We start from the raw sequence: 17803 nt of genomic DNA, 5'->3' as shown, positions 1-17803 counted from the left end.
CGTGCCCACAACACTTCCCCCATAGAAGGTGATAGATGATGGTCACAGAGCGTGCCCACAACACTTCCCCCATAGAAGGTGATAGATGATGGTCACAGAGCGTGCCCACAACACTTCCCCCATAGAAGGTGATAGATGATGGTCACAGAGCGTGCCCACAACACTTCCCCCATAGAAGGTGATAGATGATGGTCACAGAGCGTGCCCACAACACTTCCCCCATAGAAGGTGATAGATGATGGTCACAGAGCGTGCCCACAACACTTCCCCCATAGAAGGTGATAGATGATGGTCACAGAGCGTGCCCACAACACTTCCCCCATAGAAGGTGATAGATGATGGTCACAGAGCGTGCCCACAACACTTCCCCCATAGAAGGTGATAGATGATGGTCACAGAGCGTGCCCACAACACTTCCCCCATAGAAGGTGATAGATGATGGTCACAGAGCGTGCCCACAACACTTCCCCCATAGAAGGTGATAGATGATGGTCACAGAGCGTGCCCACTACACTTCCCCCATAGAAGTCGATAGATGATGGTCACAGAGCGTGCCCACAACACTTCCCCCATAGAAGGTGATAGATGATGGTCACAGAGCGTGCCCACAACACTTCCCCCATAGAAGGTGATAGATGATGGTCACAGAGCGTGCCCACAACACTTCCCCCATAGAAGTCGATAGATGATGGTCACAGAGCGTGCCCACAACACTTCCCCCATAGAAGGTGATAGATGATGGTCACAGAGCGTGCCCACAACACTTCCCCCATAGAAGGTGATATAGATGATGGTCACAGAGCGTGCCCACTACACTTCCCCCATAGAAGGTGATATAGATGATGGTCACAGAGCGTGCCCACTACACTTCCCCCATAGAAGTCGATAGATGATGGTCACAGAGCGTGCCCACAACACTTCCCCCATAGAAGGTGATAGATGATGGTCACAGAGTGTGCCCACAACACTTCCCCCATAGAAGGTGATATAGATGATGGTCACAGAGCGTGCCCACTACACTTCCCCCATAGAAGTCGATAGATGATGGTCACAGAGCGTGCCCACTACACTTCCCCCATAGAAGTCGATTGATGATGGTCACAGAGCGTGCCCACAACACTTCCCCCATAGAAGGTGATAGATGATGGTCACAGAGCGTGCCCGCAACACTTCCCCCATAGAAGTCAATGGACTTTTTGCTGTCTCTGCTCCATGTGGCTGCTGTAAGGCAGATCTCTAAGTGCTGTTATCAGCTGCTCAGAAGAGACTGCCGCCCCCATAATCCTGTACCGAAAATAGAATAAAAATCGTCATTGAGAAAATCAAACATAATTAGAAATATGTATAGAAACTCATAAAATAATTTCTTACTGTTGATCTCTGGAGTCTCCGGAGGGGGGGTACTACCGGCGCCCCCCTATAGGGATTTGTGGGATTTCAGTAATTGGTCATGGGAGAAAATTAAAGATTAAGAGGATTTGCTTTCGTTTCATCCAAGTTTTGCCCATAGATTCAGCAAAACACATCATTACTGGGCACGAAGACCGAGGGCCGCCACCGCCGTCCGCATGGGGACGCACCTGCACCTCCGTGCGTCCGGTTATTAGTGGTGCCAGGGATTATGTGGGACTCGGATGCAGAGAACACAAGGATTGTTCTGATGCCGGCCCCGCTCTCTAATCTCCGGCTCAGGTTTAATCTTTCCCGACGTCTTGGGAAAGTTTAGTGTCCGGACCCCGGAGCTTTGATCTGCAGCGTCGGATCCGCCAGGAGTCTGTAACTACATGACTGCGCTTCTGAAAGGTCGTCATTGTCACGTAAGCGCCTGGTGCTCGGCAAGGAACATTTGCCCTATTGTGAACTTTTACTATTCCGTGCTGGGACTTGTAGTGACTCTCCCTACAGGTATAGGCAAGGAGTGCAAGCCTCATCCTTGTTAGCCGCAGGCAGGTGGTGGTATATAGAGCTACCTTCATCTTTATTAAGCACTTATTTGTAGATCCGCACAGTCATTTTTGGCTTGTGACGGTATTACGAGGAGCCACCCGTTTGCCGTAGTTGCTGCCGCCATCTTGGTGCTCCGATCTGGGCTTCATAGGATTAAAAAAAAAAAATGACATTGGTGCGTCTATTGAATAATTTCACCAGTACATTAATTTCTAAGAGAAAAAAAAAAATGGATCAGATGGCCAAAATTGTCATTTTTGGGGATTTTTTTTAAATCGTCTGCACCCCAAAATGGTAATGCTAAAAATGTTCCCTTGGGGCACAAATAACAAAACTTTGTACGGCTCCGTCAATGGAAAATTAAAGAATAAAAAAAAAAAAAAAAAAAAAAAAAGACACTATTTTATTTTTTTTCTTTTAATTGCTGAAATGTGAAAAAAAAAAAAAAAAAGTAAAACTGTCCAAGTCTGGTATCTCCATAGTCGTATCAACCTGGAGAATAATGTCTCTAGCTCATTTTTACCGCACAATGAATGCCGCAAAACACAAAAACAAATGGTGAAATTGTTTTTTTACTCTTCGCCACGACAGCACCCACTGGAGGTATCGGATCCGCCCATTTGGAACAGGAAACCCTACAGGAAAGATAAAAGGGGCGGTCCACCTTTCCTCCTCAGTTTTGGTTTCCTGTTCCAAATGGAGCAGGATCCTGCAGGATCTTACCTGGGCCATGCATCCGCCTGTGCGGTCTCCTCGGGAACGGCAGGGGCTGCGGTCCGGAAGCAGCGTCGGGGGAGATTCCGTTTGACGGCTCCCCCCTCGTCTGGTGGCATAACGGTGATGACCGGGTCCGGGGAGGGCCGCCCGGTCTTACCAGGGAGCGGGCCGGTCTGGCATCCGGAGGCAGAACACCCCCCCCCCCCCCCCCCATCGGTGGGGATACAGCGTGGGAGGTGAAGCCATGAGCGTGTGAGTAGCGGTGGCGCAGGAGCCGGCCGGCGCCCGACGCTCCTATACCCCGGAAGTAATGGTTGAACTTCCGGGGTAGGATGGCGATGACGCGGCGCATGCGCCCTGACACAGGGCGACTTCCGGGGGCACGACAGGAGTGAAGATAAAACAGCGCTGCAACGATGGAACCATGTCGTCCCCCACGGAGTCGCAGGCCCCAGCAGGGGATTCAGCTGGGGGCAATTCCACCAGGGACCGCAGCGCCAGGACAGAGACTGCCCGCAGGAGCGAGGCAGCAGAAACCAGATCCAGACCGTCTCAGCCATCCGACCCGGTATTAAGCTTCACTGGGTGAGTGTGCAAAGTATATACTCTACCTATTAAGCTAACCCCCTCCCCCTCTCTTTACCTTTGACCCCCCACTTCAGTCAAAGAAAAAACTAAACATAAAGAATGCGCATTATGTTCAGAGCCTCTCCCTGACTCCTACCCAAAAAAACTCTGCAAACAATGCATGAAAGAGACCAGGCAGGGGTCGACGATATCTTCTAAAGATATCCGAGCCATAATTAGGGAGGAGATACAAGCCATCAACCGCGCCAGCACTCCCTCAGAGTCCAGTCATAAGAAACAGGTCGTTGTTAGTTCAGAGTCAGAGGAAGAACAGGAGTTAAACTCAGGCTCCGCATTCACGTCCTCATCGTCATCCTCGGAGATGGAAGGACGCGCATGTTTTCCACTGGACAGCGTAGATAACCTGGTAAAAGCGGTTAGAAATACTATGGGGTGTGAAGAGGAAAGGGGAGCCCAGACCGCGCAGGACATTATGTTTGCGGGATTGGCAGAAAAAAAGAGGAGATCATTTCCGGTGATACCGGCAATTAAGGACCTCATCAAAAGAGAGTGGGAAAAACACGACCAGAGGGGTTTTCTCCCATCAGCCTCAAAACGGAAGTATCCTTTCACTGATGAAGACCTATTGAAATGGAATAAAATACCAAAGGTGGATGCCGTCATAGCCTCCACTTCCAAACAGACCTCGATCCCGGTCGAGGACGCAGGATTGTTAGCAGACCCATTAGACCGAAAGGCAGAATCTTCGCTCAAAAGGTCCTGGGAGTCCACCACCGGGGTATTCAAACCCGCAATAGTCAGCACATGTACTGCTAGATCAATGCTGGTATGGCTAGATCAATTAGATCAGCAGATCGAGCAAAGAGTGTCAAGGGAGAAACTGCGTGCAGCCATCCCGTTGATAAGAGGTGCAGCTGCCTTTACGGCAGATGCTTCAGCGGACACCCTAAGACTGGCAGCGAGGTCGGCAGCCCTGGTGAATAACGCCAGACGCGCGCTGTGGATAAAAAGCTGGAAAGGGGACGCACAATCAAAATCCAAAATTAGTGCAACCCCATGCGAGGGTGAGTTCCTCTTCGGGAAAGCCTTAGACGAAATTCTCGCCAAGGCAAAAGAGAGGAAAAAGGCCTTCAGTGATTCTCCCATTCCATTTTATAGGAAAACCTTTAAGAGACGGCCATTCGGGAGAAGAAGACAGTCGGACAGAACGAATAGATGGGCCACGAAAGACGAAAAGCAGAAGGGTACCATCTTCAGAGGGCCAACATATAGGAGAGATAAAAATTAAGAGTTTAGACCCACCAGTTGGGGGTAGATTAAAATTTTTTGTTACCAAATGGGAACAAATTACGTTAAGCCCATGGATTTTGAACATAATCAAGGAAGGAATAAAGATTGAATTCCTTCAGATCCCTTATGAGTTCTTTGTTATAACTCGCCTTAATTCCTCAGTTCAGCAAAAGGCTCTCGAAGACGAGATTCGAGTCCTACTAGCTAAAAAAGTTTTAGTTGACGTCCCTGAGGAACAAGAGGGTAGAGGCTTTTACTCTCCCCTGTTTTTGGTTTCTAAACCAGACGGTACGTTTAGAACCATTATTAATTTAAAGAAGCTTAATTCATTTATAAAAAATTATAACTTCAAAATGGAATCAATTAGATCCACTATAAAGCTTCTTTTCCCAAATTGCATAATGGCAGGGATTGATTTAAAAGATGCTTATTATCATCTCCCTATTCACAATAGATTCCAGAAATACCTAAGAGTCGCAGTGGAAGTCGAGGGCAGGATTCGTCATTTCCAATACGCGGCCATGCCCTTCGGGCTTTCCACGGCACCAAGAATATTTACCAAGGTGATGGCAGAAGTGATGGCCTACCTTCGCCAAAAGGACACACTGATCGTGCCGTATTTAGACGACTTCCTAATAATTGGGAATTCAGTCAAACAATGTACCGAACGCGTGACTGACGCAATCTCCTCTTTTCAGAGCCTTGGCTGGATCATCAATATCCAAAAGTCCAGACTCGATCCACAATCTCTCCAGACATTTCTAGGATTTCAACTAGATTCCTTGACCCAGAGATGTCTACTACCTCAGGTAAAAATCACCCTCACGAAACAAAAAATACGAGCAGCTATAGATAGACCACGTGTGTCCTTGAGGAGCAATGTCACTATTAGGATCACTAAATTCTTGCACCCCGGCAGTCCGGTGGGCCCAGTACCATGTCCGTACACTACAACACCAGATCCTCCAAGAGGATAAGCGACATAGTGGTCATTTACAGAGCAAAATAACCCTGTCACAAGAAGTCTTGACTTCTCTAGAGTGGTGGTTAGATGATGACCATTTATGTTCAGGAGTTCCATGGGTTATAGTTCCATCCTGTATCGTAACCACCGATGCCAGTCCCCAGGGCTGGGGAGCCCACATGGAGAATGGGTTTCATCAGGGAAGGTGGAATAGAGAGGAATGCGAGTACTCATCCAATTTAAAAGAACTGACTGCAGTGTTCTATGCTCTATACAACTTCCTTCCGCAGCTCCAACAGAAGCATGTCAGGATCCTATCGGACAACACCACCACAGTGGCCTATATAAACAGACAAGGAGGAACTCGATCAGAGACTCTGATGTCTTCAGCGGCAAGAATTTTAAACTTAGCAGAAAACTATTTTTTGTCCCTCTCGGCCCTTCATATAAGAGGCGAGAGCAATCAAAAGGCAGACTTCCTAAGCCGACACACTCTACGGCAAGGAGAGTGGTGCCTCAATCAGAAGGTCTTCAGGGACATAGTAGCCCTATGGGGACAACCCGAGGTGGACCTTTTCGCCACAAAGGAGAACAGGCAGATAAAAACATTTGCCTCCCTATCTCCATCAGATCACCCAGACATACTAGACGCCCTTCTAGCTCCATGGAATTTCAACCTGGCGTATGCGTTCCCTCCATTGATCCTCCTACCTCAAGTAATTCGGAAGATCAGAGACGACAAAGCAAGGATAATCTTAATAGCACCGTTCTGGCCAAAAAGACCGTGGTTTTCGTGGCTGCAAATTATGTCAATAACAGATCCTTGGGTCCTTCCTTCGACTCCCAACCTACTCTCCCAAGGCCCCTTTTTCCACCCTCAAGTGCTCAGCTTGCACTTGACGGCGTGGAATTTGAGAGGCAGTTATTGAGGACAAGAGGATTCTCTGAGTCTTTAATTACTACACTACTACAAAGTAGAAAACAGTCCACAACCCAAATTTACACTAGAACATGGAAAAAATTTCTTCAATTCCATACAGTACCTCATACAGCAGAAGTTCCGATAATCCCAATCTTGGAATTTCTGCAGAAAGGGAAAGACTTAGGCTTAGCAGTAAATACGCTAAGAGTACAAATATCGGCATTAGGAGCACTATATGGCCATAATATAGCAGGCAACAAGTGGATAACTCGATTCATTACAGCATGTGAACGAATAGCTCCAATCCACATACCCTCCGTCCCTACATGGGATCTAAATCTGGTCTTAGACGCCCTAACGGTAGACCCCTTTGAGCCGATCGACACAATACCCTTCAAATACTTAGCACTTAAAATGGCCCTCTTGGTAGCACTGACCTCAGCTAGAAGAGTGGGTGATATCCAGGCCTTGTCAATAGATCCACCTTTTTTTCAAGAATACCAAGACAGATTGGTATTAAAACCAGACCCTGCCTACCTGCCAAAAGTGGCAACAAAGTACCATAGATCTCAGGAGATACTCCTCCCAACCTTCTATAAAAATCCCTCTACTCCGGAAGAGCAGAAGTTCCATACTCTGGACGTCAAAAGAACTGTCCTAAAATATATTGAGAGGTCCAACAGTTGGAGGCAGAGTAGGGCCCTATTTGTTTCATTTCAGGGCTGTAAGAAGGGGTATGGAGTCACGAAGAGCACCATTTCCCGGTGGATCAGAGAGGCCATTCGTTTAGCCTACTCCGCAAAAAACGAAGATCCTCCAGGGAACATCAGGGCGCATTCCACCAGGGCAATGGCAACCTCTTGGGCGGAAAAGGGAGATGTTCTGATTGAAACTATATGTAAGGCGGCAGTTTGGTCATCCCCTTCTACCTTCTATAACCACTATAGACTTGATCTTTCATCAACCTCTGACTTAAGCTTTGGCAGGACTGTCCTTGACACGGTGGTCCCACCCAGGTGATGGTCTCTGGAATCTCTCCAGTGGGTGCTGTCGTGGCGAAGAGTAAAAAGCCGGATTACTTACCGGTAATGCTCTTTTAATGAGTCCACGACAGCACCCGCTCACTTCCCTCCCTAAAGATATCAATAGTTAAAGTATATCAACCAAATAATGGATAAGAAAGATGTTAAAATAAGAGAACATTGCCTAATCCTTGGCGGTCCTTCTGGTACTCTGAAACGTAAAACTGAGGAGGAAAGGCGGACCGCCCCTTTTATCTTTCCTGTAGGGTTTCCTGTTCCAAATGGGCGGATCCGATACCTCCAGTGGGTGCTGTCGTGGACTCATTAAAAGAGCATTACCGGTAAGTAATCCGGCTTTTCATTATTATACTTTTTTTTTTTTTTTTTTTTTTTCTTTTTTTCAGGACGCTGTATGGTAAAATGAGCAGTGTTGCATAAAAGTACAACAAAAAAAAAAGTTATAAATGTGCAACATTTGACAGGAAGGAGTTAAATCCATGCGCAGCGTTACTGAATATAGTGGCGCCATATAATATATAAATATCAGCCCCTGCCGGAGCAATGTCGCCTGCTGTAGTGTCTGTTGCTAGGCAACCGCCAAAACTTTGGAAACTCGCCTAGCAACCACAGCTAATGTGACTAATCGTTTCGCCGGTGTTCCCCTGTACGTTGTAGTTGTGTTTCTCCTGATGGCCGATTAACTGGGCGCTGACAGCGTGGAGTTTGGCACATGTGCGGGGTCCCGTCGTTACGTGGGGTGCTCTTCATCACCTGGCACAATACGTGTGGCCACATGCTGCGGTTCTCTGGCGTTTTTCATGCAAAACTGCTGTGTGTGAACATGGCCTAAGAACATGCCTGAGTGGCTGCGGCCGGTCGTGGAGTTCTTATTTGGCGCTCCTCTCCCGCATTGCACACCCTCCTAACTCCACGCCGTGTGATTCTCGCTGCTGCCCAGGTTCATAGTCCATTATTCCAGCACAATAAATGACGCCACACGGCTTCCTGTAAGTGCTGGCTAACACATTAGTGGTCGGGAGTTTCCGTTCTGCATTTTGTCCGGGTCTTTTATATATTTTTCATTTGTTAAACCTTGTAAAGTAGATGTAGGCCTCAATGATCAAAAAATGACTAGAATGTGGGGAAACTACCTGTTGCCCATAGCAACCAATCACAGCGCAGCTTTCGTTGTTTAAGCTGTTCTGGTAAAATGAAAGCTGCGCTCTGATTGGATGCTATAACCTTTCCCTGTTTATGTCAGAAGGAAGCCATGTTTTCTATATTTCTGTATAACATGGCCGACACCTGAGTGACTGATGCGATCGGAGCGAGCTTCGATCTGGACATTTGGACCTCTTAATCATAACAGCTGCTTTTAAAAGATTTCAGTATGTCATCCATCAGTTCTGAGAGCCATTGCCTCCCCCACGATCTCTTAGTTCTAAGTTATGATGTAGTAATAATATTAGCAAATGCCTCCAATTATAACTAGTATAGTTCTTCTGATAACCTCTGTCACTTACCCCATGTGCAAGATATCCATGGTTATGACCATTAGCAACTAGCTGTAACTATATGAGAGATCGTAACCATGGATACCTAATCTACTGCAATGCTGCACCAGGGGTAAGTGAGATGGTGAATCAGAAGAACTATACTACATTTTTTAATTGGCGCTATTTGAAAATATTATTATTATTATTATTACACCTACGACATATTGGGATAGGATCTTGGAGATGGGAATACCCCCTTAAGAATGACACAGTTATGGCCGTCACTTTTTTCGCTTTAACATTTACAATTTGTGGCTCCTCTCTACTTTACTTTATGTCTACGGCCAACTTATCCTATCAGTATCACTGAAAATTCACTTAGTGGCTGGAAGGATCAGATTTCTTTTTGCCTTTAAGGCAGAGAGTCACTTTCTAATGAGTAAATAATCTGCATTTCTGTCCACGCCGTCGAGAGATAATAATTGCTGTAAGGCAGAGACGCGGCGTCACCATCATACCAAGTATATCCTGCCATCTCCCTAAATTCAGCAGGAATCCTTCCAGCCTTGGCTGCGATTCCAGCGCTTACGTGATGGTGCTCTGTGTATAATTATCGTGACCTCACCCTGCGCTGATGCCATCCCTGCAGTGGCCGCCGCCCGGCTCCTGATTGTATGGGGCACCTCTTGATTTTAAGGGAAAGCTGCAATTTCCTAATTAAAAAATCCTTCTTATACTACTAATGCGGGAATTCCCAAAATTCACTGCCGGGGCTGTAACTAGTTTACCTTTACCCCCTGGAAAGGTTCAGTTCGTTGCCCTTCCCTGTATAACATTGTCATAGTGGACACATGCCCACCCATGGTGCCAGTGATGGTGGACACATGCCCACCCATGGTGCCAGTGATGGTGGACACATGCCCACCCATGGTGCCAGTGATGGTGGACACATGCCCACCCATGGTGCCAGTGATGGTGGACACATGCCCACCCATGGTGCCAGTGATGGTGGACACATGCCCACCCATGGTGCCAGTGATGGTGGACACATGCCCACCCATGGTGCCAGTGATGGTGGACACATGCCCACCCATGGTGCCAGTGATGGTGGACACATGCCCACCCATGGTGCCAGTGATGGTGGACACATGACCACCCATGGTGCCAGTGATGGTGGACACATGACCACCCATGGTGCCAGTGATGGTGGACACATGCCCACCCATGGTGCCAGTGATGGTGGACACATGCCCACCCATGGTGCCAGTGATGGTGGACACATGCCCACCCATGGCGCCAGTGATGGTGGACACATGCCCACCCATGGCGCCAGTGATGGTGGACACATGACCACCCAGGGCGCCAGTGATGGTGGACACATGACCACCCAGGGCGCCAGTGATGGTGGACACATGCCCACCCATGGCGCCAGTGATGGTGGACACATGACCACCCATGGCGCCGGTGATGGTGGACACATGACCACCCATGGCGCCGGTGATGGTGGACACATGACCACCCAGGGCGCCGGTGATGGTGGACACATGCCCACCCATGGCGCCGGTGATGGTGGACACATGACCACCCATGGCGCCGGTGATGGTGGACACATGACCACCCATGGCGCCGGTGATGGTGGACACATGACCACCCATGGCGCCGGTGATGGTGGACACATGACCACCCATGGCGCCGGTGATGGTGGACACATGACCACCCATGGCGCCGGTGATGGTGGACACATGACCACCCATGGCGCCAGTGATGGTGGACACATGCCCACCCATGGCGCCAGTGATGGTGGACACATGACCACCCATGGCGCCAGTGATGGTGGACACATGACCACCCATGGCGCCAGTGATGGTGGACACATACGGCAATTTGTAACCAGGTCTTAGTTTCACCATCAAAAAATTGCTTACCGTTTTTGTGTCTCCAGTTGCTATACAGACCTATGTGTCTCCATGGTTACGAGCTATAGGTCTGTAACCTGTGTAATACCATCCCGCTGACTTACTACCATTATTCCTCGACGTCTTCCTTTACATAAATTTGATTTGTCAGCAGAACGTAGGCTGCAAGGAAGGACAATGATGTCCGGTGTAGGACTGGTGGAGGCGAAAGTGACAGGTGTGAGCTGGCCAGCATGGTGTCCTGGGGTGAGCGCAGGACAAAGAATTGCTCTGAAAAGCTCATTACACAGCCGCCGCCCTCACACTGGGAGACCCCCCCAGCCGGCCAGATCCCGCTGTTTCTATTCTTTTTTTTATTGTGTAGGGTTGTTTTTTTGTTTTTTTTTGCGTCAGGTGGATCAATAGCCCTGACTTCTGTATTTTTTTTGTCTTTTTAGATAACGTTCTTTTTTTAATTTGTGTAAAAATTGCTAAAGTGGACAACCCCTTTAAATATTTCTGTGTTGTGTTACTCTGGTTTCTGTGGACAACAGTGCGCCAACCAATCACAGTGCAGCTTTCATTTTACCTCAGAGCAAGTTAGGAAATTAAAGCTGAGCTCTTGATTGGTTGACGGCCAATAAGAGTGCAGATCTCATTTTCTCCAGCAGTGGACAAACTGAAAGCCGAATGCCCCAGTGATGGGAAATCTTCATAAAAAGACATTGTGGACAGTTGTAGCTTCTGCTTCGTGGGATCAGTTTGGGGAAGACCCTTATCTGCCCCCCATGACTGTGCCCAGTGCACAAGCTCCATACAGACATGGAGGGTGGACATGAGCGGCCGCACAGAGCCCGGACCCCAGCCCCATCCTGTAATGGAGATTGTGATCCCCCCCCCAACATCAGGGCCTGACCCTACAGATGGGCAATAATTCCCACAGACGCCTCTCGTAGAAATCCTCCCAGAAGAGCGGCGCCGTTATATCTGCAGAGGAGCGACTCCATATTAATGTCTGTGGATGTAGGATGGAGGTCAGAGAAGCCCCCGGAGAAGAATATGGAGGGGGAGGGGGCGCAAATTTTTCTCAATATACAAGTTCATGAATGATCTGCCTGTACAATACATGGACTTGTCAGGTTCTCCGCAGAGCGACGTTCCTTGTGACCCTCCCCGCCGAGGCTTATGGAGATCAGTTATGGAGATGTTCTCCCAATCCTCCAGACCAGTAACCTGTGTGGATGTTATTACTGCTCGCCGGTTACTTTTTTTTTTTTCACTTTTGACACAGGGACCTGCAGGTAATGGGCACATTCCAGATCTCCCTCTTTGTAGCATCGCTCCTCGGGGCTCCTCTCAGGGCTCTTGCTGCTTCTTGTCCCAGCAGAGTCTTCCAGGATGTGTGCAGAGAAATGTGTGGCGGGATCTGTCCTCACATGTACGTGACACATTCCTCCATGTTCGCCAAAGCTGCCTCCTCGAAATATGATGGAAGCAATTATAAACCCGTCAGTCCAACCAGAGATGCTTTATTATCAGGACCAGATCCACAGTAGCATTGCCATAGGGACTGTGGGGATGATGTGCAGGAGTACACCCGGGGCAAGGGGTACATACAAGTGGCGTGTCACGTCACCAACCCCCCCCGCGCAGTCCGTGGCGTGTCACGTCATCAACCCCCCCCCCCCCCGCGCGCAGTCCGTGGCGTGTCATGCCCATCCCCCCCGCAGTCCGTGGCGTGTCGCGTCCCCCCCTCCCCTGTGGTCTGTGGAGTGTCGCGCCCCCCCTCCCCCGCGGTCCGTGGCGTGTCATGCCCATCCCCCCCCCGCAGTCCGTGGCGTGTCATGCCCATCCCCCCCCCCGCGGTCCGTGGCGTGTCATGCCCATCCCCCCCCCGCAGTCCGTGGCGTGTCATGCCCATCCCCCCCCGCGGTCCGTGGCGTGTCATGCCCATCCCCCCCCGCGGTCCGTGGCGTGTCATGCCCATCCCCCCAGCAGTCTTTGGCGCGTCATGCCCCCCCTCCCCTGCGGTCTGTGGTGTCGCGTCCCCCCCCTCCCCTGCGGTCTGTGGTGTCGCGTCCCCCCCCTCCCCTGCGGTCTGTGGTGTCGCGTCCCCCCTCCTCCCCTGCGGTCTGTGGTGTCGCGTCCCCCCTCCTCCCCTGCGGTCTGTGGTGTCGCGTCCCCCCCTCCCCTGCGGTCTGTGGTGTCGCGTCCCCCCCTCCCCTGCGGTCTGTGGTGTCGCGTCCCCCCCTCCCCTGCGGTCTGTGGTGTCGCGTCCCCCCCTCCCCTGCGGTCTGTGGTGTCGCGTCCCCCCCCTCCCCTGCGGTCTGTGGTGTCGCGTCCCCCCCTCCCCTGCGGTCTGTGGTGTCGCGTCCCCCCCTCCCCTGCGGTCTGTGGTGTCACGTCCCCCCCTCCCCTGCGGTCTGTGGAGTGTTGTGCTTCCCCCCCCCTCGCAGTCCGTGGAGTGTTGTGCACCCCCTCCCCCTCTGTCCGTGGTGTGTTGTGCTCCCCCCCCCGCAGTCCGTGGCGTGTCATGCCCATCCTTCCCTGCGGTCTGTGGAGTGTCGCGTCCCCCCCCCCCCCCCCTGTGGTCCGTGGAGTGTCGCGTCCCCCCCTCCCCCTCTGTCCGTGGTGTGTTGTGCTCCCCCCCCCCCCCCGCAGTCCGTGGCGTGTCATGCCCATCCTTCCCTGCGGTCCGTGGAGTGTCGCGTCCCCCCCTCCCCCGCGGTCCGTGGAGTGTCGCGTCCCCCCCTCCCCCGCGGTCCGTGGAGTGTTGTGCACCCCCTCCCCCTCAGTCCGTGGTGTGTTGTGCCCTCCCGCAGTCCGTGGCGTATCGCTCCCCCCCCCCCGCAGTCCGTGGAGTGTTGTGCCCCCCCGCAGTCCGTGGTGCGTCGCGTCCCCCCCAAATCCGTGGAATGTCGTGCTCCCCCGCCCCTCCCCCGCAGTCCGTGGAGTGTTGTGCTCCCCCACAGTCCGTGGCGTGTCGCGTCCCCCCCACAGACCGTGGCGTGTCGCGTCCCCCCCCCCTCGCAGTCCATGGAGTGTCGTGCTCCCCCCCCCCTTTCCCCGCAGTCCATGGAGTGTCGCGTCCCCCCCCCCTCGCAGTCCGTGGCGTGTCGCGTCCCCCCCCTCGCAGTCCATGGAGTGTCGTGCTCCCCCCCCCCCCCTTTCCCCGCAGTCCATGGAGTGTCGCTCCCCCCCCTCGCAGTCCGTGGAGTGTCGCGTCCCCCCCTCCCCCTCTGTCCGTGGTGTGTTGTGCTCCCCCCCCCCCGCAGTCCGTGGCGTGTCATGCCCATCCTTCCCTGCGGTCCGTGGAGTGTCGCGTCCCCCCCTCCCCCGCGGTCCGTGGAGTGTCGCGTCCCCCCCTCCCCCGCGGTCCGTGGAGTGTCGCGTCCCCCCCTCCCCCGCAGTCCGTGGAGTGTTGTGCACCCCCTCCCCCTCAGTCCGTGGTGTGTTGTGCCCTCCCGCAGTCCGTGGCGTATCGCTCCCCCCCCCGCAGTCCGTGGAGTGTTGTGCCCCCCTCCCCCGCAGTCCGTGGTGCGTCGAGTCCCCCCCAAATCCGTGGAATGTCGTGCTCCCCCGCCCCTCCCCCGCAGTCCGTGGAGTGTTGTGCACCCCTTCCCCCTCAGTCCGTGGTGTGTTGTGCCCTCCCGCAGTCCGTGGCGTATCGCTCCCCCCCCCGCAGTCCGTGGAGTGTTGTGCCCCCCCTCCCCCGCAGTCCGTGGTGCGTCGCGTCCCCCCCAAATCCGTGGAATGTCGTGCTCCCCCGCCCCTCCCCCGCAGTCCGTGGAGTGTTGTGCTCCCCCACAGTCCGTGGCGTGTCGCGTCCCCCCCACAGTCCGTGGCGTGTCGCGTCCCCCCCCCCTCGCAGTCCATGGAGTGTCGTGCTCCCCCCCCCCCCCTTTCCCCGCAGTCCATGGAGTGTCGCGTCCCCCCCCCCTCGCAGTCTGTGGCGTGTCGCGTCCCCCCCCTCGCAGTCCATGGAGTGTCGTGCTCCCCCCCCCCCCCCCTTTCCCCGCAGTCCATGGAGTGTCGCTCCCCCCCCCTCGCAGTCCGTGGCGTGTCGCGTCCCCCCCTCCCCCCCCAGTCCGTGGTGTGCACTTGCATACTGTTCTGCTATGTCCACCAAACTTTCGACTTCCCCCTTATCTATTCATCCACCCACAGCCTAACAGTCTTTATTGAGGGCATTGGGGGTGATAGTTGTCACCAGTCATGCAGTCTGTTCTGCATCTTTCCCTACCAAAAAAAAGCACAGCTGTGAATCTTTTACTGGATGTAATATATTTTCAATTTCTTGAGAATTGACCACTAGGTGGCGTTGGCGACATTCTTAATTTTTTTTTTTTTTTATTTGTTTTTACATAATATGATGAAATAGTGTTTCATTTTACTTTTCTCTTTACACTTTTAACCATTTCACGGGAGCATTTTTCACATTTTATTTCCGCAGGCTGTGTCTTCCCATTACACCTGATACAGGAAAGATGTATATCTTTGTACCGTGTTAGCCAGTAGATAGAAAAATATTCAGGATTGAGAGTCCTCAGTAGTTGATACCTTTTAATGGCTAACTGAAAAGATGGTAATACATTGCAAGCTTTCGAGACTACTCAGGTCTCTTCATCAGGCTAGACTAGACTTAGTCTAGCCTGATGAAGAGACCTGAGTAGTCTCGAAAGCTTGCAATGTGTTAACTTAGTCTAGCCTGATGAAGAGACCTGAGTAGTCTCGAAAGCTTGCAATGTGTTACCATCTTTTCAGTTAGCCATTAAAAGGTATCAACTACTGAGGACTCTCAATCCTGAATATTCTTCATTACACCTGATAAACTGTTTTTTGTTTTTTTTTCACAATATCGACCACCAGGTGGCGCTGTCTTTTTTTATTTTTTTTATTTTACTTGTTTTAAGAAGCAAATAAAAAAAAAGAACGTAATAATGAAAACTAATCTAAAAGAATATAAAACTCTAAATGAAAATTATTGATACAGTTATTTACTTTTTTTCAATTTGAATATTTCCACATTTTCTACCCCTTTTGATAAATAACAATAATGTCTCCTGCGTCCAGGTATATATGTACTTTCCGCTACGTTTAGGCTGCGGACGTGAGGTTCCGGATTGGGTGGCCGCGCTTTATATAGTTTGTCGTAGCCGCGGTTATTTCTGGTTCCTCGATCGTCTGGCCGCCACGGACTGATAATGCTGAATATCTGCCATTGCAGGGAGGTGATTACTGGGGGAGGTCAGGATGAGGGGGAAGGGGCTTGGGCAGGTATGGGAGGGGCCGCACGTTCCTTCTTTTCTGCTTCTTTTCACTTCTTTTCTGTCCCTCCCTCTCTCCACAGCAAGGAGACATCTGGAAGAAGAAAAGTGCCAGGAATCTCTGGGATTGTGACATCGTCCTCGGCTGCTCCTGAGAAGGTGAGTGCTCTGCGGCACAAGATCTCGCATCAGACGTTATTTCTCGTGCTTACAGCTTTAAGAATTTTTTTTTTTTTTTAAAGTCTATTATAATTTATGCATCAGCTTCTAAACATTTTTCCACCTCCGCTTGCTGGCAGTGAATTGATGCATTCTTGTTTTCACCCAGACATTAAATAAACCTTTTACTAAGTTGGTGTTTCTCACAGCTGAGGGTTTGCTTCAATTGTGTATCTGTTCTAGACAATCCTCTGAAGCACCACAAACCTGCAACAATGTATCAGTGCAGGTATAATAAATGAGCCAACACTGTCTCGTCACTGTAGCAAAACCTCAGCTGTAAGCAATAGAAAGTTACGTTCGAATGGTGACACTTGGCAGAAAGGATCCTGACCACGTGAACGCGACTTTACGGGTTTCCGGCGTGAACTTGAATGTTTTCACTAACAGCAAGCAGAGATCTTGGAAAAAGAGGATGAATGGGAATAGAAGAGTTTGTATGATTGACATTTCTCAGTTCTAATTGCCTTGGAAAGCTGGAGGGCAAAACCGCCGTCACCGCTGCCACGAGGGCAGGAACGAGGGCAGCTCTGCAGAATGGGAGTCATGGAGGCAGCGCCGGGCAGATCTGCTGCTCTGGAGTCTGAAAAAGCTGGGTGGAGCGGCATCCATAATGGCTATCACCCAGCTTTCCTGCTAATGTGTAGGTATATATTGTGAGACTCTGCCGACCCCCTGGCACAGCCAGGCCAATATACAGTGTGTAGTATGTGTGTGTGTGTATGTATGTGTAATATATATATAAAATTAGTGTATACACTCGGGCATGTCTATATACAGTATGATATACATGCACACACAGTCGGGTCTGTACTCTCCAGGTGGTCTATATACAGTGTGTGTGTATGTGTGTATATATATATATATATATATATATATATATGTGTATACGCTCGGGCATGTCTATATACAGTATGATATACATGCACACACAGTCGGGTCTGTACTCTCCAGGTGGTCTATATACAGTGTGTGTGTATGTATATATATATATATATATATATATATATATGTGTGTATACACTCGGGCATGTCTATATACAGTATGATGTACATGCACACACAGTCGGGTCTGTACTCTCCAGGTGGTCTATATACAGTGTGTGTGTATATATATATATATATGTGTGTGTACACTCGGGCATGTCTATATACAGTATGATGTACATGCACACACAGTCGGGTCTGTACTCTCCAGGTGGTCTATATACAGTGTGTATAGTATATATATACTCTCCAGCAGGTCTGTATCCGGCTCTTGTACTTTCTACGTCCATCGTTTCCTCTTCGGTGTTGTCAGCGTTCGGTGCCAGCAGAATGAGACAATGCCGGATTCTTCACCGCGGATCCTGCAGACACAATCGGTTGTGTGTCCGATGTACGGTGTGGGCGCGTATACATATTGTATGAACACAGGATAATGGCGGCTGTGTGCCGGAGGGATGACGTCTCCGTGTCGCCGGCTCTCTGACCTTG

General features: G+C 50.7%; 2 protein-coding genes across 7 annotated transcripts in view; both read left to right on the top strand.

Annotated features, from left to right (window-relative positions):
• LARGE2 (LARGE xylosyl- and glucuronyltransferase 2) overlaps nt 1–17803 on the top strand; it is a 46658-nt gene that overhangs the window by 4589 nt on the left and 24266 nt on the right. For all 6 annotated transcript variants that reach the window (XM_073541693.1, XM_073541692.1, XM_073541697.1 and 3 more), the window contains one exon: nt 16192–16267. The gene's annotated coding sequence lies outside the window, so the exon portion shown is untranslated. The remainder of the gene's footprint in view (nt 1–16191; nt 16268–17803) is intronic.
• LOC141046908 (uncharacterized) lies at nt 889–5519 on the top strand. Its single transcript, XM_073541707.1, has 2 exons — nt 889–4316; nt 4411–5519. The coding sequence occupies exons 1-2, from the start codon at nt 3413–3415 to the stop codon at nt 5517–5519; spliced, it is 2013 nt and encodes a 670-aa protein (XP_073397808.1). The 5' UTR covers nt 889–3412.

This window comes from Dendrobates tinctorius, unplaced genomic scaffold (genome assembly GCF_039654945.1).
Source record: "Dendrobates tinctorius isolate UK_male_01 unplaced genomic scaffold, ASM3965494v1 ptg000124l, whole genome shotgun sequence".
NCBI lineage: Eukaryota > Metazoa > Chordata > Amphibia > Anura > Dendrobatidae > Dendrobates > Dendrobates tinctorius.
This window is presented reverse-complemented; position numbering and strand designations above follow the sequence as displayed.

Bases quoted from the DNA above. Each gene is read 5' to 3' on its own strand.
- LOC141046908 (XM_073541707.1), top strand. From the start codon at position 3,413: ATGAAAGAGACCAGGCAGGGGTCGACGATATCTTCTAAAGATATCCGA. The intron at 4,317-4,410 runs GTGAGTTCCTCT...TCCATTTTATAG, and splicing joins TAGTGCAACCCCATGCGAGG to GAAAACCTTTAAGAGACGGC.